The 25,791-nt window shown below is 36.9% G+C and overlaps 5 protein-coding genes across 9 annotated transcripts; all 5 read right to left on the bottom strand.

Annotated features, from left to right (window-relative positions):
* Positions 1,272-3,474, bottom strand: LOC105155782 (cytochrome c oxidase subunit 5C-2). 3 transcript variants are annotated; one of them, XM_011071733.2, is made up of 4 exons: positions 3,316-3,474; positions 3,163-3,214; positions 2,266-2,357; positions 1,272-1,726 (listed from the first exon to the last, which is right to left on the bottom strand). In XM_011071733.2, the coding sequence occupies exon 4, from the start codon at positions 1,696-1,698 to the stop codon at positions 1,507-1,509; it is 192 nt and encodes a 63-aa protein (XP_011070035.1). In that variant the 5' UTR covers positions 1,699-1,726; positions 2,266-2,357; positions 3,163-3,214; positions 3,316-3,474; the 3' UTR covers positions 1,272-1,506. The 3 variants fall into 3 exon arrangements, with proteins under 3 accessions (XP_011070035.1, XP_011070034.1, XP_011070033.1); XM_011071732.2 differs by lacking the exon at positions 2,266-2,357 and having other exon boundaries at positions 1,272-1,738; XM_011071731.2 differs by lacking the exon at positions 2,266-2,357 and having other exon boundaries at positions 3,316-3,473.
* LOC105155783 (magnesium-protoporphyrin IX monomethyl ester [oxidative] cyclase, chloroplastic) lies at positions 5,875-8,423 on the bottom strand. The gene is made up of 5 exons (XM_011071734.2): positions 7,908-8,423; positions 7,321-7,385; positions 6,905-7,232; positions 6,693-6,791; positions 5,875-6,332 (listed from the first exon to the last, which is right to left on the bottom strand). Exons 1-5 carry the CDS (start codon positions 8,349-8,351, stop codon positions 6,069-6,071), a joined length of 1,200 nt encoding a protein of 399 aa, XP_011070036.1. The 5' UTR covers positions 8,352-8,423; the 3' UTR covers positions 5,875-6,068.
* LOC105155784 (probable protein S-acyltransferase 4) lies at positions 8,857-13,906 on the bottom strand. The gene is made up of 7 exons (XM_011071736.2): positions 13,498-13,906; positions 12,693-12,887; positions 12,294-12,596; positions 10,919-11,140; positions 9,738-10,215; positions 9,258-9,382; positions 8,857-9,144 (listed from the first exon to the last, which is right to left on the bottom strand). Exons 1-5 carry the CDS (start codon positions 13,552-13,554, stop codon positions 9,745-9,747), a joined length of 1,248 nt encoding a protein of 415 aa, XP_011070038.1. The 5' UTR covers positions 13,555-13,906; the 3' UTR covers positions 8,857-9,144; positions 9,258-9,382; positions 9,738-9,744.
* On the bottom strand, positions 16,968-20,792 carry LOC105155785 (probable protein S-acyltransferase 1). Its single transcript, XM_011071737.2, has 6 exons — positions 20,230-20,792; positions 19,753-19,932; positions 19,368-19,673; positions 18,179-18,400; positions 17,429-17,870; positions 16,968-17,337 (listed from the first exon to the last, which is right to left on the bottom strand). The coding sequence occupies exons 1-5, from the start codon at positions 20,326-20,328 to the stop codon at positions 17,430-17,432; spliced, it is 1,248 nt and encodes a 415-aa protein (XP_011070039.1). The 5' UTR covers positions 20,329-20,792; the 3' UTR covers positions 16,968-17,337; position 17,429.
* Positions 21,286-25,150, bottom strand: LOC105155786 (histone-lysine N-methyltransferase, H3 lysine-9 specific SUVH1-like). 3 transcript variants are annotated; one of them, XM_011071740.2, is made up of 4 exons: positions 25,021-25,150; positions 24,558-24,601; positions 22,154-24,353; positions 21,286-21,607 (listed from the first exon to the last, which is right to left on the bottom strand). In XM_011071740.2, exon 3 carries the CDS (start codon positions 24,347-24,349, stop codon positions 22,208-22,210), a length of 2,142 nt encoding a protein of 713 aa, XP_011070042.1. In that variant the 5' UTR covers positions 24,350-24,353; positions 24,558-24,601; positions 25,021-25,150; the 3' UTR covers positions 21,286-21,607; positions 22,154-22,207. The 3 variants fall into 3 exon arrangements, with proteins under 3 accessions (XP_011070042.1, XP_011070040.1, XP_011070043.1); XM_011071738.2 differs by having other exon boundaries at positions 24,539-24,601; XM_011071741.2 differs by lacking the exon at positions 24,558-24,601 and having other exon boundaries at positions 25,021-25,097.

Below are 25,791 nucleotides of genomic sequence, written 5' to 3' on the forward strand. Positions count from 1 at the left end.
AAGGAAAAGAAAAGTCTGTCAACTGGAACAAAAAGATGGCAGCTTGCAGTAGAGCTTCGTCCTTCCTCAGACTCTAATTGGTTCGCGGCTTAGCGTGTCTGCGGTTTCAAAAATAGGACGACAGTAGCTATAGCAACGGCTCACTTTCTCCCGGCCGTACACGTGTCTATTACCTGACCAAATCCGGAATAAGGAGCTCCCCCAATTATCCCAATTTACTCCGCTTCAGAATCGCGCCCTAATTGCGTTGGAACGACATCGTTTAGGACCCCCAAATTGGGATTTTCCCCAATTTCATTCATGCCCTCGATCGGACGGCCTTCACTTGATCTTCCCATCGAACGGTTGTTTTTTAATGTCGCATTTTCACCTGAAATCGTGACAGATGCTGCAGACGTAATGAGAGTGATCCTGGCAAATGGTAGCCGACACACACCATGGCTGGCAGTGGCATCCAGGCATAAGCTCGATTCATTGTTATTCATTACACAAAATTGTTAATAAAAATGCTGATAGACTCCTCTTGTCCATAACAATGGAGGTTTATTTTCATTTGATCTTCTCCCGTTCCGATCACTTTTTATTTATAATTATTCTTGCTGATGCCTACAATAGTTAGGATTGTCAGATAAAGAGTAGTGGAAATACTCATTTACTCTTGGGTATGAAAACACATTATTGGGTGCATAAGAGGTAGTGAAAAACTTGCCTAGTTGTTAATCAGCCTCAATCACCACTTCTACAGACATTATTCCTTCTCTTTTGGTCCTTAGCTTTCTGATGAATTTTGTCTTCTGTCACAAAATTTGAATGCAAGAAAACCCACTAATACCAAGACAGAAGAAGCAAATTCTTGGGGAGATGAAATTGTGGGATCTGAGTGTACCTGAAAATGAAGAGAGTCAGACCATGAATGGTAACACACAGAACTTTCGTCTTGGTCTGTAATTGGAAGCCCCAAAGTAGAATGAAAATTTACCCAAGAGTTGGGACACAAAGAATCCCTTTTACTGGCATAACAAGAAAGAATTACCGGATACAAGTCATCCTGAAACACACAACAGGAATTTTGTTTCGCAAAAGGTAAGATACCTCCTCCGGGTTCAACAAAATTAGATCAATAATGAAGCTATTTAATAATGCAAAATTGTCGGAACAGATATTCAGTGCTTCATCAAACGAAATGGAGTAAATATAAGCTAGTATTGCTGGGTCAGGTAGATATTGCGTTGTGAAATGATACACGAAAACAAAAGTAGGGCACACGAGCGTCCAACATAAGATATAAAATAAAATCCAAGAGTTGCAGCCAAAACGGCCCAAAAGAAAGTGTTAAAGAAAAGAAGTATTTGCATAAGTGTCAAGTGACAAGGGAAATCCCATACAACTTATTCCATTGAAAATCCAGACTAATGAGCTCATGTCCAATTCAAGAGCCAACTGATGGGGAAGCCAATCATCATTGTATCAAAATGCGCATAAACAATTGGGAAAATTACAGGATATTTATTCTTCAGCAGCTACCACGGTGATTTCACCTTTGTCCAACAAATCATAGAATGCCCGGACTTTTCGCTGCTCATTCCAATGATGCATCTTCCATACGCTTCCCGCAGCAATGCCAAGTGTAATTCCAATTATGATCTCCTTCACTACGTTGGGTCCTTTCAAAGTGGGATGAGGAATCCTACCAGCCATTTAACTTCTAGGCAGAAGCCTACAATTCCTGCAATTAACGCTGCACTCTATTTAGTCATACTCATGCCACTATTTAGGTAATCAGGAGACCCATTACAGCATAAGAAAACAGTGTATCAGATAATAAATATGATCAAACCAAAAGTGAGTGCAGGTTTTTGGTTGTGTTGGTATACAAAATCAATCATGTTTTTCATTACTCAATAAGTTATCAGTCTCAAATACAAAAAAAGTTCATTCTGTTATGACTCCACTTTCCAGAAGATGGTAAAAAGGATTGCTGAAGTAGTTGCCAAATATCTGAATCCATGATAGCTTAAAACCATTCAGATAAAAGCAATGGAATAACCTAAGGGAGTATTCCTCCTTTTATTTGGTAGGAAGGTTAGGTCGAGGGGAACACAAAGAAGATGGACAAGGAAATCCCTCCAGGAAACACTAAAAAGGCAGTTAGATAGATTAGTTGTAAAACAGAACAGAGCCTGATTTCCTTTCGTTTCTATTTCATAACACCCAGAAAAGAAACAATGGGGTGAAAAAAAGGATGGGGGTCATATAAGTCCTTGCCTTGGGATGGCAAACAACACAAAGGGGTGGCCAGTAACCCTCCCCTAGGCCAAGGTCCACCAATCCTTCCCTTCCGTCTCCCCACCCCTTCCCTAAAAGCATGATCATCAAAAACATAGGGTAAAGGCACAATATTCTTCAAATTGGCATAGAAAATGACCACGAGACATTAATTTTTGGGGTACACATTGTCCATCAACATTATCATTGAAATGAAAAATGTTGTTGGTTTACAACTACCGACAAGAGGTATTAATATCCAAACAAAAATTCAGAAAAACCTAACCGTGCAGGAAAAGAGTGAGCTCAAGGCTGCCACACGACAGGTGCAAACAAAAATATACTGGAAGTAAGATAATAGGTCTATTCTTAATTAGCATCTATACCAAAAAATTTTGTATGCTTAATACAAAAGGTAACCAATTCACCCAACTCCCGACTAAACATCTTATTTCATTTTAATCTTCTATTCCAATAAGGGAGTCCTGTTTTATGTACTCATGGCGCTTCATTGCTGAAATGCACGGATCTTATAAAAATTGCTGAAATAAAGGATTTCGTTGAATTTTAACAAACCATTCACTTTATATACTCATGGCGCTTCATTTCAGTAAATGACCACTGATTTTTACCTAACACTTAACAGCAAAAAATATGAAAAAAAATTAAACACGCGAAAAGCAATGACAATCCAGGAAAACCACAAGGTCAGGCCCGCGATCGAACAACAGAATCCGTAGTCCGAATGTTGCGAATCTCGAATACTCTAAATCACACGCATCTCAAGAGTGAAAGTCCACACACGGGAAAAATCAAAACCGAAATCATCACTTAAAAGCTCAGAAACACAAACTACACATGAGTAAAACAAATCTGAGATGAAACGGAACCTCGTACCACAAAATGAAAAACTCGAATCTCAATCCGCCACACTTTCGATCCGCCAAACCTGCAACAAAATTAGAAAATAACGAATTGTTTCAAGAGTTCTCACCAGTCAGATTGAACCATAGAACCGGTCGTGAGAGAGAGGGAGAGAATGAGAGTTACCCTAAAGAGAGACTGCGCGCAGAGGGGAGCGGAAGAATTCTCTGGTTCGGTAGAAGTAGAAATAAAAATGTGTGAAATAAAGAAACAGACAGTAACGGGTAAATAAAAGGAAGAGTGGGGTTACGACACGACGCCGTCAGAGAAGCCAAAATAACTAAAGCTAAGCGGGTAAAAATTCGTGCGGAGCGCGGGTTCGCCCGACCCGATCTCTGCAGTTATAAATCTACGGTTGTCGGTGATTCTTTGGACGCCATTTAGTGTTAATCCGTCGATGAGATCTAGAGGGAGTTGAACACACCACATCCAACGGTTCACGTTTCTCAAGGAGTCTCCCGAAACTAGAAAAAGTCGCACACTGAGCTTTTGGCATTAAAAAAATATCATTATTTAAGAATTTATTTTCAAAATTAATGTTGTCATAGTACATTTAGAAATCAAATAAGTCTGCAAAAATGCTTTTATTTCGATTTTCAGTTATTTTTTTAAATGACAAGCACAATTCAACCTTCCTTTCTGTATGATCTTATGTTTGAGTAGATCAAGTCAACATCTTGAGTGCAAATGCAATGTTTTATACTTGATTCGTTCAAAAAAATGTATGAGGCTAATGAATATGAACTATTATTCAAAGCTTAAGTTGCAACGAATGTCAATTCTGAAGGGAGAACTTGCAAAACAGATATTAACACTCTAATGTCCAAGTTAATATTTGATTCGAGATAAAATAAATAATGAAAATCGAGATATGGTAAATAAAGTTGGTAAAAAGTGCAAGAATTCATGATAAGTGAGCTTAAGGAATAGTTTGGAGAGTAAAAGAGGTGTCCCCATCTGGAGGGATCAAATCTATATTTATAGTGGAGTGCTCCCATCTGTTAGGGGTCTATCCTCCTCCCACGATTCTTGCGGAAGTTGGTTGGAATAAGAGATAAACCATCTTTATCTGTAGATACGGATGCTTTAGTAGGAGTCCTCTTTGTCTTGGGAGATCCCTCCCTACAAGAAGTTCCAACTGCCAGAGAATCCCTCTTTGCTCATGTGGGACTCCTTGAGCTGACATGGTTTGGGGTGATTACTGACAACTAGGTCAATTGGATGCCACGTGTGTAGGCTTTTTGGGCTGAATATTTGTCAAGCTTTAACCATGGTTCGACTCGGGGAATGTCCTAAGCCTCCTCCCTTCTTCTTAGGCTACTTGGGATATTTGGGCCTGCTCAGTTAAACTGTGGGTTGAGACATTCTTGGCCTACTGAGAGCGTTATGGGCATGGGATGTCCTGGGCCTCCCGGAGATACCATGAGGCTTCCATTTCTTTCTTTTTTTTAGGCTGCTTGGACCTCTTTGGGACAACCTTATTTTTATGCACATTAATACAATTTGACCACTTTTTTCAAATCACTTTTGGATAAATATTATCAAAATCACGTTTTGACAAAAAAAAAGTTATCATTTAATTGGATAATTACATTCTCCTCTCCTGATATTTGATATAATTACACGTAAATCCTCTGTGGTTTGAGAGTTTACATCTAGCACCCCTGAAGTTTGCTTTCGTCTAATAAATAAGTCCATATGTTAATCAAAATTCATTAAATTTGCTGAAATTAACAAAAAAAAAATGGAGTGAGAATATATTTAACCTCGATTGGCTGATTATTGACTTATTGCAGGTTCAACAATTATTTTGGACTAAAATTACCCTTATAATGGTGAAGATATACCTTTTCGCATGCATTAACGCGTCAAGACGTATGAGGGTTTGGTCATAAAAAGATTTATTTAACTTACGATAAGTCAGTAATAAGCCAACGATGGTTAATGTAGATTTGTTTTCTAATTTTTTGTTAATATCAGCAAATTCGGTGAATTCTAACTAATGAATGTACTTATTTTAATATCATGAATACTAGATATAATTTTCCAAGCCACAGGGAATTACATTAATTACAACAAATCTCAAGAAAAAAAAATGTAATTATCTCTTTATAATTTTTACTCCTACTGCAACTATTTTTTCAATTTAATTACCTATTACACCCTTTAAATACACGTCTAATTCATTCATGAATCTTAATAAAGAAACAATTTTTAAACCCATCAAAGTTCAGACAAGCCACATACAAGTAGAGCTAACATATTTCATGATGAATTAGCTCCTCAAATTGCTAGAGCCACTTAAAATAAAATAAAAAAAAAAATTCGCTACATTATAAATGATCGCGATTTAAAAATTATGATAAATCAATACTATTAACTAGAGTAAAACAAAATCAATGCGTAAGCTTAAATTTTATTATGATTAATCAATATTTTTCATGATAGCTATGTCTAATATTTGGACTCACTGATCAAAAAAATTTCAATTTTTTTTAAAATAATAAAATTATAATTTATAATTTACAAGAATATTTTTGTCGGTTTAACATAAAATGAATGAAAACCTATTAAAAAAACTAATGGATTGAACTGATTGTAGACACTTGTTAAAATCATGGGGATATTAGTAATTTTTGAAATAACAAGAAGTATTTATAATTATGTCAAACTTTAGAAGAAACTTGTTGCTATTTACTCTTTATATTGTCTTAACATATCTTTAACAAACGAAACCATTCCAGCAATATTTGGAAACTGTATCAGTAGCAAGAATCATACAATAGTTGCTGCTCTACCTCGTACAATGACTTTTATACAACAAAAAGCTGCATGCTCTATAGGACGGCAACGAGTGGGGGGTTACTATCACGAAAGAACTAGTAAACTACTTGAGGTTCAAACTCAGCGAAGTCCATTGAACCAGATTCAATGGGTTTCATGAGGTATGCAGCCAGTAGCTCAGAAGCCAGGCTGGCGATAAGGGGAATCCTCTTCAAGTTCTTCACCAAGGGAATGTCGTCCGACTCTCCGACTGCAAGCAGCTGCTCATTGATCTCCACCATCCTGTCCAACTTCCTCTTGAATTCTGGGTTCTCAACATCCAGTACGGCTGGGAAAATTCTTGCAGTCGTGCGGTTTGTCTGCATGAAGAAGATGAGCATAGGTAAAAGGTTATACGGTTATGAATGATGATAATATTTCGATCTACAATCCCATTTTATTCAAAAGAGTTTGCAGTCTGACCCAATAGTTGAGAACTTGACCATGCATTACCCAGAGATAAATTTGTGTTCTTCAATATTTTACAGGCATCTTAGCATCAGTAATTGATCGGTGGCCATTATTATACAAAATTCTATAGCAGCAAGAGAACTTGAGGGACTGTTAGCTTAGGAGCATTATATGAACCAAGTAAATTTGTCTTCTTGTTTTTGTATAAATGCGACAACCAGTCCGACATTTCCTAACAAAAGACCAAGAGTTTGAGAAAAACGGGTTACCTCAATGATGACATGCATGTCGAATTCCTTTGTGTCAAGTCCAATGCCCTCATAGAAAGCAGTTCTTTGACAGTCATTAAGGTACATCGTCACATAAACCTGCATATCAGATCATCAAAGATGTAAGAGAAAGACCTACAAAAGCTGCATATACGAATACAGCTACATCTTAATAGAAACAACAAGTGGTTCCAGGACTTAAGAGGTACTACCGAGAGACAGAAGAAACGTGCCCACAACTTCGCCTTCCAGTCATTGAGGAACTGCGGCTGTGCCTTCATCAACGCAGAGAAGAAATCACCGTGTCTGTTCTCATCCTGGCACCAGTTCTCAAAGTACTTGAAAATCGGATAGCATTGGTACTCAGGGTTTTCCTTGAGATGCCTGTATATCGTGATGTATCTCCAGTACCCAATCTTCTCGGACAAATAAGTTGCATAGAAAATGAACTTAGGCTTGAAGAAAGTGTATTTTCTCGCCTTTGTTAGAAATCCCAAGTCCAGAGCCAAGTTGAAGTCAGATAAGCCTTTGTTCAAGAACCTGTCAAAAGCAATTCCCTTCCTTTCAGCATTCAAGAAATATATGCAACTAATTAAGTTAGAGGGGCAGAAAAGATTTCGATTCTTACCCAGCGTGGCGAGCTTCGTCCCTAGACATGAGGGAGAAAATCTCAGCTACCACAGGGTTTGTTTTCTGCAGAAGAAGTAGTTACATAAGTTGAGCTGGAAAAAAGCAAATACTGTGCTGAGCAAAACACAGAGCTAAATGAGAGAGGCAATGACATATAAGTTTGTACCTAACTAAGCAAACAACTGCTAATATCAGTAGAGAAAAGTGAATGATAGCACATTTGCAAATTTATGTAAATCCAGCTTCCATATGCTCCTTGATGAATGCCATCATTGGAGCAGGGATATAAGGGTGAATAACAAGACTTTTATGCTATATTTTTATCCTGTCAGACCACAAATGCCACACCTTTTTATGCTATTGAACCAAATGTGCTAAATGCATAAATTGTGGTACTAAAAGTGCATCAGCCTCTATTGCATGCCGTTAAAAGTGCCTTTTTCCCAGGAAAAATATACTCCATTCTATCCACTATAACAAGGACATAATATGAAGCATGATGATGACAGCAATTGCACCAGAAACTTCTATGTAGACAAAAATCAATAACACAAGAAAATGCTCTAGAATTCAAAAAGAACATACCTTCAGCCTCCTTCCCAGCTCCTTGTAGAGAAGGAAACCAGAGAATTCAGCAGTGCAAGACCTCTCCAAGAACTCCACAAAGATTTGCCTCAAGGGCCCTTCAATCTTGTCAGCAGCTTCCTTGAACTCCTTGTTCCTCACAAAGTGGGTCTGGTTGAAATCAGTCTTGAACTCCTGCAGCAGGGCCTCAAACTCATCCATGTTCAGATTCTTGTTGATCTGAGTGTTGAAAAGCTGCTCCATTTCATCAAAGTCTGTGGTGTAGAATCTTGGGGTCAAAAGTGTCTCCTTTATTTCTTGCTTCTGACTCTTCTTCTTGGCCACAGTAGATGATGACATTTTGATGGTGAAGAATCTTGTTGATGGGACTCTTGAGGTTCCTATTCTTGGGGTGGAGCTGCTGAACTTTGTAATGGGTTTTACAAGAGCCATTTCTGCTGCCATTCTTTACCCTTTGTGGAACAGAAATTGAAGGGGGGAGCTAAGGAGCAGCAGTGGGAGATAAGGTGGTGTTTGGGGATTATATAATTTGGTTGAATGATGAAAGTAATTGAGGCTAATCTATCCAATGAAATCTATGAGTTAAATGGGTGTCTGACACGTGGCATGCTACTACTGGGCCAGTACGATTTTATTGGTGGTTTTGGGGTTTTCTGGTGGACAAGAGTTCTTGTGGTCTAGTTCTCCTCCACAGTAGATTTTCAGTTGGAAAACTTCGCAGATACTTATATTATCTTTTTCTTGATCTTTTGTTCATAATTTGAAATGAAACTCGTGGTAACTTCTTGTATTAGCCAATAGTTAGTACCAGCATTCTTACCTTTCAAGTGGTTGATCACGTTTGTCTTGTCTGAATATCAATCAAGAATCCTTAAAATATACAATTCATAGAATATCATCGAATGAGAGAAGAGCTGAGTGGTAAGTCCGATATGTTGCACTAAATCCATTCAAGAATTTTATGTCCTAATGAGAAGAGTCACTTTTGTGCAAGATTTTACAAGCGCACGCGCACAGACACTGAACTTAAGAGAGAAACAACAAAGCAGAGGCAAAGAGAGAATCACTATTCACAAAACCAATCTACAGTCTTTCAGTTTCACATGATTTCTCCCTCAATTTTCTTGCATAACATGTATATTATTGCAGACAACATTGTCTATGACTTCAGTAATTTCTGCTGCAAGCTTGGATGTCGAGGTTGAAAGCCGGCAATGAACTTAGAATGCATCTGTGTCTGCATTCAAACTATCATAAGATTAGTACTCTTTTATAAACCACATGGCCAGATATCGGCCAACCATTGCTGGATAGATTTTTAAATCCCACCCATCTTGGTGGAATTATTACCTTTGTGGCCAATGGGCTGCGTTGCTGTTGTATGTTTTCCGAATTTTGATCCCAACTTTTGCACGCAACATGTCCATTATGCCCTCTTTTTTTTTTTTTTCTTATCTATTTTCATCCATGCCTAACTGTGACATAATAAAATAAATATCCATTAAGCATGTAAGCAAATAAAAGGGAAGACTTAACCAAAATTCAATTTATGATGCTTCCTAGTTCCTCATGCTTACTATAGCACAAAAACCTTGCTTATTTAGGGTAAATATTTGTATAATTAGCTCTAACGTCAGGGGGTGTTATGTAATTTACCTTCATTTGTATTGCAAACACCACCTAAATTTCATAGGTTCATAAATGCAAAAGCATCAATGACGACGATTTTTATGTTTGGTTTTAGTAGTGTACACAATCAAGAAAACAGCCTCAGCTGAAAAATGCAAAATCAGAGTCATCATATAAAGAATATATAGCAAGAAATTTTACCTGTATTTTATGCTTGTGCTGATGCTTTAGTTTGTTCAGATATCATGCCGTCACATTTTTCATCCGCATTGGCATCAATTTCAACTTTCAAGCTACTAATTGTCTCCTTTAAGTCTGGTTCAAGAGGACCGAGCTGGTCAGAGTAAGATCTTTCACTTGCTTCTCTGTCTTTTGTGTTTTCATCAATGTCGTCGAATTCCAGACTACGCAGAATATCAGGAAGAGTGAGACTGCTGTTCTCACCAAACTTGTTTCCCATTTCAATATACGTTTTTTCTTTTGAGCTAGTGATACCATCCATGAAACTGTGGTCGGAGAGTTCCGTAACTGTAACTTCATCCTCCTCTACTATTGCTCGGAAATTGTTCTGGGAAGGTGGGATTTCAGAGAGAAAGACTTCTTTAAAGTTCTTGATCATCCCTTTGTTATATGGATTCTCCTTTCTGCTGTATCGATACCTGAAGTTCTCATATGTAGTCTGCATAAAATGATTTCTCATTAAAGATACACAAACTAACAAAGGGCGAATTCATTCATGTATGCAGAAAAAACATGAACCAGTCAAATGACATGTTCTGCCATATATGAGGCAAGGGCGAATAGGAAGAACCTCAACCAAAATGCTAAGGCTAATGGACTTCAACCCCCAGACCTAATAAACGAGATGAAATAGCTACTAATGAGTACATTACAAAGACACTTAATAGCAGTAGAATAGGACTAATGTATGACATTAAGGGTAGATTACAATAACTAATTATGGTGTTACCAGACCAAAACCTTCTAATTTCAGTCAGAGTAATTAATAAAAACACTTTATTGGAATGTAAATTCTTGACTCAAATAAAGCAAAAGAAACACATTATTCTGTGTTTTAGCTTGACAATTGAAATAAAACTGTAAAAAAGAATCAATGGATTACCGTGAATGCAAACTCATACTTGATTTGATACTGAGATAATAACAAACAATTAAAATAAGATGTTTGTGCCATGAATCTCTAATGTATAACAGCATCTCCGGTCGTCAATAGGAGAAAGAATTATCAGAAACTTTCCTGAGACGTAAAAGGAAATATACTGATTGGAAATTCTAAACGTCAAGAATTACTGACAACAGTTGCGGTCAAAGCCAGAAAATGCTAATATCTAGCTTGCGCACAATTTTTAAGGAAAGATCACCTGATTCGTGCAAATCAAGTAGAAGTGAAAAAATGTCAGGCCACCCACAAACCAAAAAGCAATGAAGCAGTACAAGATGAGAACATCTGATACATAATCACTTGTGATGGCTTTCCAAACACTGCCTTGCCGGTGGAAAATATTGTACCACGAGAGCGCGAATACGTATATGCACAAGATTGTTGATGTTGTGATGAACATATAGAAGAACCTGTAATTACGCTGCATTTATGTACAAACAAAGGTAAATGTTAGTTCAGGCGGAAGATGAGAAGTGTAGAAACCAAATGACTGTTCTACAAGACTAAACCAGTTAGCTGAATTTTAATTGAGTTCTTAAAGCCAGAAAATAGTGTCTTTAGTGAGAGTAGTTTTGTTTTCCAGTCACCAACAAACTATGATTGTCCCTTTGCTACAAGTATCAAGCAGAATTCTTCATCTCAAATTAGTATTATTCACAATTTGAGATTCAAATGTGTATTTTGTCATACATATCCAAAAAGCTGCAGCTAATAAACTGAGTGAAGAAATATATATGGAAAAAAAAGAGGATCTTTAGATACAGATATGCCAGGACATCAGCTAAAATTGATTTTTATTAACAGCCGCTGTAGTTCAGAAGGCACTTGATATTCCTAAGAGTTGCCTAACGCAAGGGTCATTCGTCTAAGGGCCAATATCATCAAAGCAAAAGATTCAGAGGATTTCGAGAAGTGGGTGACCCATATAATTTGACTGACATGTATGTATGGGTTGCAATCCGTGAACTATCCACATAGTGTGTGTCCAGGGACCATACTGATCGTTGGGACTATGTGGATTCAAGAAATAGTTGGCCAGTAGGCACAGATCTTTGACATACCTGTTAGCTTATCCACTGCCAAAGAGTAGGCAGGTGTACACTGGTATCTGAAGGGACAAGCTCAAACATTATATCCAGCAACAACCTTTCCTAAGTTTTGGGCTTAATAAAAGAGGTGCATTTGAAACTTAAAACCATAAAAAACTTACCAACTCCACTCCAGGGTCTAGATATACCTCAAGTTCAATTATACCTAGACTTTGTCCTTGTAACATTCAGAGGCTTTTTCATGAAAATTAAGCATCTAGAAAGGAACAAGCCAGTATTTGAAATTTTACAAAGCACCCAATTACTTTTCATGCCTGTATTAATACAGTTCAACATAATACCAAGAAACTAAATTTGACAGGAGTTGGAATAGACAAAATGAATCAAATTCAGTGAGAAACTTGCATTGCATTTGAAGCAAGCCAAACATATATTCGGATGTAAATGAAAAACATCCCTATCAACCGGCATATTGAAAAACTTTAAGCCATATCAGCATTTGTTTAAGCATATTAGAATACTCACTATACCAATGCATTGACCAATCCATGGGCAGTGATGATCAAATTTCTGAACACAGTTGTTGCAGATGGAGCAATGAGACACGCGGGGAGGACGGTAGAGCAAACAGGTGTCACAAAATTTCACTTTGATTGTGTGTCCATTCACAAGCACATCCTTTGTTCGGGGAAGTTTCAAATGAGGAGTTCTACCATACTCTACTGAAGGAGTGTCTATTTCAATTGTTTCATCACATTCAGGAGGCTTTTTATTCCTAGGGACAATTCCAGGATCTCTACTAGATGTAATAAAGAGAAAGAATACATCCTGCAAAAAGAAAAAAGAGTTATCAACAAACAACATGGTTAGCACTATAACCACTATATCAACAAAATGGTCATGAGTTGAGAATGGTTTACTCACCAACATGGTTAGCACTATAGTCACAATGATTACAGAATACCAAGGAACAGCATCTTTATTCTCACTGAGCGGGTGCCTGATGATAGATAAGATCTTTACACAGAATGCCACGGCTGGACTGACAATTAGGAATGACGACAAAAACAAAGAAGCTACGTCGGGACCAAAGATCAATCTTCCTCCAAACAAGAATTTCTGTAAAATTCAAAACATCAAACAAACCAAACTGTAGGCAGATTGAATCTTGTGTCATCAAAAAGCATATTATGCTTAGATTTCTGATTCAAAAGAATCAGCCCAATAGCACTGTCACACGGAAGCAAAGTGAAATGAAGATATAGATACAAGTTCATCCATGACCGTGCACATATACACACAAAGAAATGCATACTGCCCTCATAAATACCTCAAAAAAAAATTCTCCAGTCACTGCATACCAAGTATATTTTCAACTCAAGGGAATTTTCATTTTCAACTTGAACTTGCAAGCATCGAAAGCTTAAAGGCAAACCTCAAACGAAAAAAACCAGTGATAGTAACATAGTATATGTTGTTCACAACTTTGGTCTTAGTAAATAACCTCCAAAAACTACTGATAATGTAGAACATACAAGGAGCATTTGTGCCACTGTATAATTTCTCTCAACAGATGGAAAGCACTTAATCAAACACAGCATGAACATTTCCATATCGCTACAGTTCCTCTGTTTATTCAGATATCAAAATTCACAAATGCTCTTCTCATCCAATCTTCAAACATCACAAACAATTGATCAAAACAACCATGAAAGGAAAAAGGGCTTACATTATTTCCTCTCCAAACTTGATAAAGCCTCTTAGTTTCGGGTTTTGCTACGTCCATATAGCTTCAACGTACAAACAAACGAGGAAAAAGAACAAAGCAAAAACCCAATTCCAAGCGTTGTTAATTTCGATTGACAAAACCTCCTCTGTTTCCTCCTCCTCCTCGATTCTTGGCAACAGCCTACATACGAAAAGACATCAAAAATATAAAAGGTCCCGCCTTTCCGACATTCTTGATCATGGCATGCAACAACATGCAATAAGAGTTTTATGAGTGGTTTGAATTTTCAAGAAATCGGGAGATGGGGTTTGGCTAGAGACGGAGAGAAGAAAAAACGAAGAAGAAGAAAGTATGCACGGGATGATCAAGAAAAAACTGCCACTTGCCCTCTCCAGATGGATATTCTTAGTAAGAATATTTTGTTCTTCGCTTAAATCTGGTTTATTTTTTTGTAATTTGCTTTTCTTTTGTATAATATGTACAAATTATGAAACATTTTCTTGTCATATCACGCCCACACCTGTATTATATGTTCATACTTTTAAACTATAATAATTTAATTTAATTATATTTTTTAATTTTAAAAATTAAAAATATTTATGTCATAAATCATTGATGTGACACTAAAATGCATTTTCCAAATCCTGACCTTATTTTTTGCTGAAGATAAGGAAATATTATTATTATTTATAATTTTTATGAGACAATTAATAATTCCGTTGAGAGAAAAAGAAAAAAAATCTTTAAAATGTATCATAGAGAAATAGTTTGATTATACATATTGATATCACCAAAAAGCAAGATCGATTAGATTTGTATTATAGGGACGCGATTCAACACGCATTACACAAGAATTTGATACCAGTGACACTTATTCTTTAAATGAGAAAGTAAGAGTGTATTTATACTCATACAATTGTGTTATTTAGGATAGTTATGGATAAAATAGTACTTTAAATTCCCCATCTACGTCCTATTAGTAACTACGATTTATTAGCTGAGTTATTTTAAATTTCGTTATACCATATTAATTTGGTAAGTTTGACTTGGATCTTTCTTTTCAAGAATATTATCCTCTGACTTGATTCCTTTCCTCCATCAGCACATATTATAAAGCAGATTATTTATGATCTTTGCCTAATTTTATGTATATTTTTATTGAATTTACAAATGATAGCATAATTTATTTGATTGGCTTCCAAAAAATTTCTAATTTTTTAAAATACTCTTGAGATCATATTATGTTTTGATATACAATCGGAAACTATAAATTATTAGCATATGATTGATTTTATTGAATTTTAATATTTTAATTCAAAATAGAATCCATCAAGTATCAACTTTCAATATGAAGGCATCGTCATATAAGTCGGCTTGGGCCTCATTGCATAGAAGCTAGAGGATCCCGTTAAAGCACAGGCAGTCTTTAGTTCATACCTATTTTTTAACGATCACAACCTTTTTATCTATATGGGTAGTTGAGGACTGTAGATAGTCCTCTTTTAACGTTTTTCATTTTTCAATTTTGCATTGATGCAAGCTACTTTAACCCCCTACGATCTCGTATCTAGCTTTCCATGTAGTTTCTATAATCAACTATGAAAATACAAAAATATAAGGGAGAAGCGGATGGGAACTAAGGCTTCTTTGTTTGAGAATAACCCTGAGAGCCCGACCAATGAGTGATAACATAGGAATGATGAAGAGTAGAGTTCGATAATAACTGACCTCCTAGTTGGAGGGCAGGAGCGAGAGGGAAGCGAAGCCTGGCGGCGCGTGACTGCTAGGTGGCAGGCACGAAAGAGGGGGCTGGGTAGTCCTTATATTCTTTATAACCTAACTCTATAGACTACAGAGCTAATGAGCTGATACCTTAATACAGATCCCAAGCATTTTTGAGTTTAGGAAATGAATGTAGTAAGGCTCTATTAATCGATCTCTACAAGTCAGCTAGCTTTCAAGAGGAACTAGTATCTTTAGTGAATGACCAAAGGGAAGGAATGTAGCTTTCTAGAGGAAAGACAGTAGAAAACAACTCCTGAATGGACTAGATGAAGGCTCTCTCGATATCTAGAAAGGGAGAAGCTTGACAGAGCGCTATCTATAAAAAAGAAGAACTCAAAAAGGACATTTTGAAATATTATATCGTGAGAGAAAAGCGGTCAATAGGTAAGAGATCAGGAGTTGTCAGAGCTCCTTGCTTTAGGACTCTAACAGCAACTTGACCACTTACTGAATCTGATTTCCTTGAAGCATGGAAGACGAGGGCCTCTCTCCCCTCTAAGTCACTACTCGGAAACTTGATCTCATCGAATTTCCAGTATCTTAATCCGAAATAGAGTCCATTAATAAAATGCACAAAATTATTGGCTTCCAGCTTGTAGATTCGTATATAGAAATTTAAATGAGTCGAGCTTGAGCTTATCTTATAGAAATTTCAAGACTCACAGTCAAACTTGCAAAAAAATAAATTCAAGTTGCTTTTTGAGCTATTCGAGTCTGAAAATTCAGTTTATTGTATTATTAAATAAATTAGTTGTTGTTTCTCTTTATCAAACATTATATCATAATTAATTAAAAATAAAAAAACCTTAATGAATATTGATTAATCACGATCATGTAACAAGTTATAGTGTTTTTTTTATAGGTAAAGGCCCTAACATCAATCGATGAAATTAATCGTGTTTTCATTAATTGTTGAACTCATACTTTGAGTTTGTCAAATGATGCAGTTTGACTCAATTGGTGTCTTATTATGCGAAACATTGTCCATTCTAATTTTATAAATGACTTTCAATTTTGTCTTAACGTATAGTTAGAGAGGAGAGACCTTAAAATTTATAAACTATTAAAAAATTTCTCGTTTATAACCAATATCAAATGCATATTCTATGACAGAAACAGAACCCCAAAATAGGAGAATGCAATGAAAATGAGGGGGGGTTCTTCTCCATTGTTCGAGTTTATTCATATTGATTTCGTATGTACTTGGTTTTGAGTCAATTGGAAATGCTGGGAATAGGGTTTTTATAATGTTTAATTTTGGCCACTAAATATAAGTTGGACATATACAATTATACATATATAAATGCGGAAAATTCTAGTTCGAATTCGATTGGATTGAATTTGTATCAATTATACGACAAGTATAATATATTTGTCTTTAATTAGTGTATAGTTAAAGTGATCAATCACATAGCAAGTGTGATACATTTGCTCTGTGATTGGTTTGACCGAATCTGATCCGGGCAAGAATTTTTCATACAAATATTATACTTATCCTACAATCTGATCCTGATTCCGATTCGACCTGATTTGTGCAAGAATTTGCCCTGATCAAACTAATGCAAGATTTAGACAAACATGTTAAGGGTGACAATGTTGTCCAATTCAAGATTCACACCCCACCTGGAAATAAAAACTCATGTACTTGAACAATGAAACATTTTTCCATATCTGAACCAAACCACTAAAAGAAACAACAAAAATAGTTCATTTTTCTTAATTATAGTTCAAGGGAACAACTGATCACTAATCCTTCCTGAGATTCTCCTGCTTTGACAAAATAAAATTGAGTCCTAATACCCAAAAAAAATTAACAAAGAACCACATAAACCAAAAAAATAAGAGGAATTGAGAAATAATCCTGCCACATCAGTAGAAGAGGTAAACACATACAATCTCCCAATATTCACAGCAATTTTTCTTCTTTGACAAAGCACTCACTGCTAATACATGAAGCACGGATCACGTTCACGTTCTCGTTCTCGTTCACGTCCCTTCCTCCGTGTCATAATCCGTTACAATTAGCTACATCGTCAAATCTTGAAAACCTCCAACCTAAGACAGAAAAACAGCAGATAGAAGCTTCTCGAGACGACCCAAAGACATGAAAGTGGACATATTGTCGGGACAACTTTCAAAAGAGTACCTTATTGCCGAAGCACTGCAGATGATGTTCTCTTGGAGCTTACCTCGGACCCGTCATCATCGACAGTACTATTCTCAGTAGCATAGGTTTCTTCTTGATCGTTAGGTAAGAAATACGGATCAGGGCCGACTTTTCCATCTTTCTCCTTCTTCAAGCTGTCTTCAATTCCACCATAGTCCAAATTCTGAAGAATACTTGGAAGTGGTTTGCCGTCCTTTCCAAGAACGCCGACTTCCAGGTCTATCTTGCCATTGACGTCCCTGCCAAACTTTCGAGTCATCGATTCCATAACTGAGCCTTCTTCTTCAGTCACCCACTCGCGGAAGTTGATCAAAGACGGCACCTTCTTGGAGAAAAATATTTCCTTGAGGTTCTTGACCACCCCCTGATTATACGGATTTTCCTTCTTTTCATAACGGTAACGGAAGTTTTCATATGTTGTCTGTTCAATTGTACGTAAACAAAAACAACCATTAACTTACATGGCATCATATGGACACCGTTAACGTTATCGTGTCTTGAAAGTTCATAATCATCACATTTTCTTTCTGGACAGTTAACTTTTGAACATCTATAATCTATTTCCAGACAAAGCTTATAGGAAACATACTGAAGTTACTAACCTGTATTACTGTAATAATAGGAAAATTTTTCTAGTTCATAAAAATGTCCATAACAAAAATATGCGATACAAAATAAGAAGCTTTCGCTAGACAGTTCAATATAGTATTTGAACAGTAGGTGGCTAACCTGGTTCGTACTGACAAGATAGGAATGAAAGACGCTAAGCCCACCGACAAACCACACTGAAATGAAGCAGTAAACTATCAGGATAACTGATACGACGTCCCCTGCCATGGCTGTCCAAATGTGGACCGGTTCTCTAAGCAGGTTCAGCAAAGAAAATATGAAAACGTATAAGCACAAGATAGTTGATGTCGACACGAACAAGAAAAAAGTCCGGTAGTTTCGCTGCATCAAATCAACACCAGAGGAGGCAAAATATTAGTCTCCATTCTAACATAATGGAAGCATAAATGCGGAAAAATATTCGACATTTTGAACACCCTATAGGCTTCTTACATATTCTGTAAATCAATGAGGATAGAGTACTAAAACATGCTGTACAAAGCTTCCTTGTACTTACATGAGAGAAAGGATTAGTAGGACTATTTTGAGAGGATTCAGACACGAGCCATGGACCTCTCTATGTCTGACCAAAGAAACAATCTAGTACAAGTCCTTCAACATCAAAGTTGCCAACAGAACAAAGTTGCTTGCTACAAGTGCCCATTACTAATTCTAGCCTTAGTTTTCAGTGCATTTCTATAAATCTTAGGCGGCTTGGTTTTCAAGTTTCGCTATCCATAATTAGCCAAGAACATCTCAAATGTTTGCCTATATATCTTTACAAAACACGCAGTTCAATCTTTATTTTTCTTACACTAATACTAAAGACAAAACCAAACATATAAAAGACGCTTAGAAGCACACACACTTATCTCTAACTTTCTCTCTCTATTTTTGAGAAACAAAGAAACATACCTTAAACATAGTACCAAACAAAGCATTACACTATTGGAATATCTGCATTTTTTTGGTTGGTAATAAAGATTTGAACAAGTGGAGTGTTTTCTGGATCAAATGTTTCTTTACATGACAAAAAGAAGTCAATACCATATCGCTTAACACCATCAAACGACAATATGCTGACATTACCCGTTGCTTACAGTCTTTACACTACTTAATTGTTCTTTTCTGTTTGCCTTCGACGACGTTTCTTGATGGTTAGTAACATGACTTTAATCGCACAGGTCCATCAACACATACTGAACTCATGAGGCGAAACCGTAAATCATGATATAATTACGTTGTAACAAATTAAACAACCATCTAAGAACTATCATATAAAGGCATAAACTTTGATCCAAACACTTACAACTCCGATGCACTGGCCCACCCACGGACAGTGGTGATCGAACCTCTGGACACAGTTGTTGCAGATCGAGCAATGAGATGCACGTGGTGGTCGGTATAACAAACAAGTATCACAGAACTTCACTCTAATCGTGTGTCCATTCACAAAGAGATCCTTGGTTCTCGGTAACTTCAAGTCAGGAATTCCGCTGTTGACCCAATCCGTATGTGTAGAGCCATTTACTGTGCCGTCTGAATCAGGCGGGCGGTAGTTCCTAGGAACTATTCCGGGGTCTCTCGCAGACGTCAAGTAGAGAAAAGTCAAGTCCTGTAATAATTCACAATGTAAGAAGTGAAACCATATCATTTAAACATTATTTTCATTGAAATGTGAAGAGTTTCCCCACCAGAACTGTGAGGACAAGTCCCACTATCAATACAACATGGCCATACACGACTTCGGTTCTCGGAATCCATACAAGCATCCTGATACAGAATGCTAGAGCAGGCCCCCCAATCAGGAAGGTAGATAAAACCACTGATGCCCCATCAGGACCAAAGATCAATCTCCCACCACACAAAAACTTCTGAAAAGTCAAGGAACAGAGTCTATGAGTCCCTGCTATTTCATTCATGCAAAGATTCTAAGACAGTCCAATCCAAATTATTACATTCTTGGCAAAGGTTGGCATTCTAAATACTTCAAACAAATATATTTTCAAAAAAACCCATTTTACATTCAACATTTTCTACAATTTCTATAAACACAAACTAAAGAACCCACATTGAAAAATGAAGATCAATTAGAAATACACGTAAGGACAACATCATAAATTTAAACAAATCCAACAAAAACAATGAAAAAATCCTCAGAAAGAACTCACATTGCGACCCTTCCAAACTTGATAAAGCCTTATCTGTGGTCTGGGAGGATCCGTGCATGTGGAGGGCAGAGCAACATCTTGATTTTGAGGCCCACCCATCAAGAAGGCAATTGAAATTCTTCTATTCTCTCCCCTTTTACCTTAATATAAACAAAAAAGAAATCTTCTTCTTTGATTGCCTTGTAATAATAATAGAATAATTTTCTATCGGACATGCATAACAATATCATCCATGAATGGGTGAGAGAAGATCAAGATTTCCTGAGAGGGGGCAGCAGTTTCAGACATGAAGAGGAAGAAGAAGAAGCAAGAAACACGCATAAGCTTTTTTTCTCTGTTCTCCCTCCCTTCTTGTTTTTTTCTTTTTTGGGTTTTTTCTTTTTGGCATCCAATCCTTCCTAGCTACCACCCACCCCTGCTCTACATCCTCTCAACACCCAACTTTCCAAAATGACTTCTTTGCTTTCTCTCTCTGTTTTCTCTCACAAACTCATGCAACGGTTGGTTGTCTTGTCTGAATTCAAGCGGATTTCTCGTAGGTTGCTGTCATCAATTTTTGCATCATAACATGTGTCTACTATATATGATCAAATACGTCTTAAAGTCGTTGAAATATAATCTCAACACCATTCATTTTTTAATTATTACTATTATTATTAATAATAATTAAAGCTTATAATTTAAACAAGAGTCGGGATTTTAAAATGAGTAATTTATAATTTATAGTAAAAAATGACGACCCGCTAGTAATCTAGCAAGCCTAAACTAGGTGGTCTGATAACTAATCCGAATTTAAAGGTGTGATAACATATCCGATTTTGTTCCACAGTTAAATACTCAGCAAATATTATAATTTATCATATTTCACATTTTATTTCAACCGAGTCATATTTGTCCACACACACACAAATATATATATATACAGAGAGAGAGAGAGAGAATCAAATACCCCATTGAAGCCTCCTTGCTCAGAAGGACCATGGAAAGAATGCAGAACCAGACGGGACAGTGATGAAAGGAAGACACTTATAAACAATAAAAACAGATTCATCAAGGTGGTCTAGAAGAACGCATTCCACCTTAGGATTTCAACCAATAAACCACAAAATTCCCTTTACACTTTAATTTCACAGGTGGGTGTTTCGGAGTCCAAAACTGTAAAACAGCTGGTGAAACTAAAGAGCTTTGACACACCAAGTTACAAGCTACAGTTCTTACATACATTATCATACATTACGAACTACACAAATTATAAAAAACTAATGAGGAGTCCACACGCTATTGCTATCTTCACCGAACATTCTGATTCTTTTGCACACCTCGAACTTCTGATACTGCAGATTGAGTTGAGCCTCTTCTTACAATCAGCTTTGATGAACTGAGAAACAACAATGCAGCATGGTAAGAATTTATCACGTGAAATTCAAACGGAATCCAAATCAAAGACATCAGCAACTTCAAACAAACAAAATAAACATCAGAGTCTAGATTCTAGGTAGCTTAACGAATCTTAAACCTTTCCTCCTCTGATATCTTAATGCTGGAAAGGAAGATACTCTAATATGGGGATGTACTGAAGTTTTCTTGGAAGGGAAAATATTAGCTGTGTTATTTTGCTTGCTGCGCCGAAGAAGTAAATTACCAGCTCATGCTCGTAGTTTCTAGGTATATCTTTCTTAATGTTGCATTCGGATGGAAGGATATGGAGACGAGATTTCGAATCACTCCATATTAAATGAATTTGCAATACATAATAATGTCATAAGACAGCTTAAAATGGGAAAAATTCCCTCTTTTCTCATCCATATTAGTTACCAATAATACCCAAGTATCTGTACCATAACGGAAAGTTAACAATGCAGCTTAAGCAGAAAGACATGACTCAAGATAATTCATAGGTATAATATAATAAAAAAAGGCTAACCTTTTCGCCAAGGGAATAAGCACCAAAATCTATCTGTCACCGTACTTGGCGCCGTTAGTAGAAGTATCCTCTGCATTTTGCAGATTCACACAAGCACCTTTTCTTTCCCTTGTCTCGTTTCTCAGGTGGAACCATCCCATAATCATATGTTAGCTCTTGCATGGGAGGAATGTGCTGGATGGCAAAGAAAGCAATATGGAGATATGAGTCATTGTTATTTTCACGTAAAACTGGCTGCCAGAACACATTTGGTGAACAACTGTGGTTCATGAAACGGGCTACATTTCCGTTGTTTTTTGCGCTTATAACAAGCGGGTAAGGGGCTTTTCCATAACCATTAGAATCATCACGGACAGCTTCCAATGGCTCGTAGTAACGGGCAGCGTCAAAGATATAATTATCATCATTTCCACTCCCTATATCACCTGCATTAAATGCCTGGATTACATCCCCTGCATATTCACAAATAAAACCTCCAGCGCGGATGGGATCCCAAGACCTAAGTCCCCAACCTTTGTTCTTTGTCTTGAAAACCTCCAGACGGACCTTAACACCTGCTTGTGACATTCGATTCCTGCAGTTTGGAGGACAGGCACAGGTCTGTCCACACTCATGTATCAAGGATTTGTTAGTCAAAAGAACCCCAAGTGACGAATAGGGGAGAAGGCCATCGTTTTTCTGATTGCAAGGGCAATGGGTATCACCCGGTTGGCATCCACCCATGCAATGACAGCCTGAAGTGGGTTTAGATGTCGAAAAAGGTTTGGTGTATTTAAGACTAGGAGTATATGTAAAGTAAGCAGGTCCCTTTTCACCATCAACATCATTCACAAGAGCTACAGGCTGACTCTCAGCACCTGAAGTTAGATCAGGAAGGATAATACCAGCCCGTGCAGCAGTTCCGTCCTTCCACTGCTGAATTGATTTCCATAATAAAAAAGCTTCCGGCTGCCCAGGTACCCTAACCAGCTTATACTTAAAAACATTGCATCCGGATTTATTTTTTTCTACCCATGACTCCTGAATTTTGTACAAACCGTCATAAACATAGATCTTACCATTTGAACCAGCAACATCCTTTAGACCCCTTATGACTCTTACATCGTTGGCCCGGTGCAAACTCTTTTCCAGAGCAAGATTTCCCCTTTCTAGCTTCTGATCAAACATTTGTCCATCTTTCCTCTGAACTCCACCCTGACCAGAGTAAATCAACACATCACCATCATCCCCATCATCATCATATCCTCCAGATGAAACTATGCTGACAGCGATAGGTTCTTCATCCATGGTAATTTTGACACTCATATAATCTATTCCAGCCATACTTGGAGAATGTAACCCCACAATGCACAGCTCCATTCTAAAGAAGAAAATATCACCAACTTCAACCCCAGGTACATGTCCAATCCTCTTGATGCTATTTGTCCGGACTCCCTTGGTCATCAGAAGTGTACCAGCTTTAAGATCCGGACGTCTAGAAAGCCCTGGAGCCATATCCTTTGCTTCTTCAAGTTGGGTAAGGCGTCGCCGAATTAAGTCAAAGACCAACAGTATGGTTCCAGTAACATCCTTGTCACCATTAGATCTTCTGGACTCGTCAAATTCCTTAAGCCTAAATGACGTCAAGAAGCTATTCACCAGTGATTCGACATCAAACTCTTCACCATTCTCTGCTCCTCTTTTCCTTGGCCGACCCCTTCGCTTCCCTGAATTACTCGCTGCATCACTGGGATGGGCATTGAACCCACTCCCATACTGGTCACTTTGATTCTGCGACTCACTATATCCATCATCCTCAATACCGACAGATCTAGATGCACGATTCTTGGAGCCCTTGGGACGCCCCCTAGTGCCTCCATTTGCCTGAGTTGTTGGAGTCCTGAATGAATTCAGAGGAATGGGAGCTGGTATGCTGCTACCAAACCCAAAATTACCATTATGATTTCGACCACCAGGTGTAGTTTGCTGAGCGTCATTTGAGGCCACAAAAGGGTAAAATGGTTGGACCCCAGGTGGAAAAGGACCAGAGGGCGGAACACACGTAAATGGAGCGGGATGGGGGGTTGAAACTGAAGACACGCCAGGTGGATTGGGGAAAACAGGGACAAGACATCTCAATGGCCTCACATCCAACACCCTAGACTTATCAATTGACCCAGGGGGAGCATTTGACTCGGAACCCAAACCTTGCTCCATTTAACTACAAAACAACACTACTCAATACAGGTTCAAATCACCTCAAAAATGACAATTAACGTACATACAAAACCTCTCAATAACTCAGTCTCTAACTAATCCATCTACATGAAAAAAATTCTTTTCTCCACCAACAAACCCACACAAAAGTGAATGTAGTTATCAAACAACATCACCAAATTAAATCACCTCAATTTCAGAAACGAACCATATATGTACAAACTTTATCAAATTCTCCGAAGAATCTGCTTCCTGCCACATGCACAAGTACATAATCACAGATTAGACCGAAAATGTCAAGAAAAACCGAATCTTTTCAAAGATTAACACTAAATCCCTAATTTTTAGTTAAACCCTCAAAAACCCATTAGAAGATAAACCAAAAAAAAAAGGAGGATAGTTAAAAAAATGCACATGCAAAGCTAGAAAACTTGAGAAGTAAATTCTGAAAATTGACAATGAAAAATTGTTCTAGTTTAACATCTTTCAGGTACCAAAACTTCAAACAATTACTAGGCGTTCAGCAACACCCGCCCAAAAATATCAACTTCTCAAGATGAAACGTGAACTGAAAAATAAACGTGGTGTGCTCTTGCAAGAGATCTTGAAATGAAAAAAATACATCCAAGGTGGAGAGAAAGAGAGAGATCTCGAGATGGAGAAAAAAATACCTCTAGCTCTAACGTTGAGGAAGGTTTCTGAAGGCTTGTCCGTTTGCTCGACAAATGCGTTTAATGTTATGTTTCTAAGTAGCGCAGTCATACATTTTAGTGTTGCACGCGTGAGTTTCATGTGTGTGCGTCTATCTCTGCCTTTATACATATACGTTATGTATGTATGTACATAAGTATTGGCAATTTTTATGGATAATTTATACTAACATCCCCTCAAATTTGGTGTAGTTATACGTTGATCCATGTAATTTATAAATTACATATAACACCCCCTAATATTTATTTTTATCTAATAAATATATCCTTTCACTAGGCAAAATTTCCTAAATTTGTTTAATATTTCTGGAAAAATGAATAAAAAATTATATTTATCCTAATTAATTTATTACTGATTTATTGCAGATTAAATAAATTATTTTTTATGAATGGAGGGGTTTATTTGTAAAATAAAAATAAATATTAGGGGTATTAAATGTAATTTTTCAAACCACAGAAGATTTATGAATAATTACACTAAACATAAAAAAAAAGGCAGTGTACTTACTCCTATTTTTAATTACGATAAATTAACTTGAATATATTTAAATAAAATGAATGAAAGAAATAATGTATTTGTGTAAATTATTGTAAATTTTATTTTTTTCAATTAATATATTTGTATAAAGTATACTCACGTGCTCGTCTATAATATAAATATTACACTAACACCCTTTAGGAGGTACGTATAGCTGTAATTTTACAAAAAAATATGGAGTATTTATATATTTT

The sequence above is a fragment of the Sesamum indicum genome, linkage group LG2, assembly GCF_000512975.1.
Source record: "Sesamum indicum cultivar Zhongzhi No. 13 linkage group LG2, S_indicum_v1.0, whole genome shotgun sequence".
NCBI lineage: Eukaryota > Viridiplantae > Streptophyta > Magnoliopsida > Lamiales > Pedaliaceae > Sesamum > Sesamum indicum.

Coding starts and splice junctions, on each gene's coding strand:
- LOC105155784 (XM_011071736.2), bottom strand. CDS start 13,554: ATGGACGTAGCAAAACCCGAAACTAAGAGGCTTTATCAAGTTTGGAGA. Junction 12,888..13,497: donor AAGTTTGGAGAGGAAATAAT/GTAAGCCCTTTT, acceptor TGAATTTTACAG/AAATTCTTGTTTGGAGGAAG. Junction 11,141..12,293: donor TTGGTCAATGCATTGGTATA/GTGAGTATTCTA, acceptor ACATAAATGCAG/CGTAATTACAGGTTCTTCTA.
- LOC105155783 (XM_011071734.2), bottom strand. CDS start 8,351: ATGGCAGCAGAAATGGCTCTTGTAAAACCCATTACAAAGTTCAGCAGC. Junction 7,233..7,320: donor GACGAAGCTCGCCACGCTGG/GTAAGAATCGAA, acceptor TGCTTTTGACAG/GTTCTTGAACAAAGGCTTAT. Junction 6,792..6,904: donor CACGTTTCTTCTGTCTCTCG/GTAGTACCTCTT, acceptor TCTGATATGCAG/GTTTATGTGACGATGTACCT.
- LOC105155785 (XM_011071737.2), bottom strand. CDS start 20,328: ATGGGTGGGCCTCAAAATCAAGATGTTGCTCTGCCCTCCACATGCACG. Junction 18,401..19,367: donor TGGGCCAGTGCATCGGAGTT/GTAAGTGTTTGG, acceptor GATTTGATGCAG/CGAAACTACCGGACTTTTTT. Junction 17,871..18,178: donor ATCTTGTCAGTACGAACCAG/GTTAGCCACCTA, acceptor ACAATTGAACAG/ACAACATATGAAAACTTCCG.
- LOC105155786 (XM_011071740.2), bottom strand. CDS start 24,349: ATGGAGCAAGGTTTGGGTTCCGAGTCAAATGCTCCCCCTGGGTCAATT.
- LOC105155782 (XM_011071732.2), bottom strand. CDS start 1,698: ATGGCTGGTAGGATTCCTCATCCCACTTTGAAAGGACCCAACGTAGTG.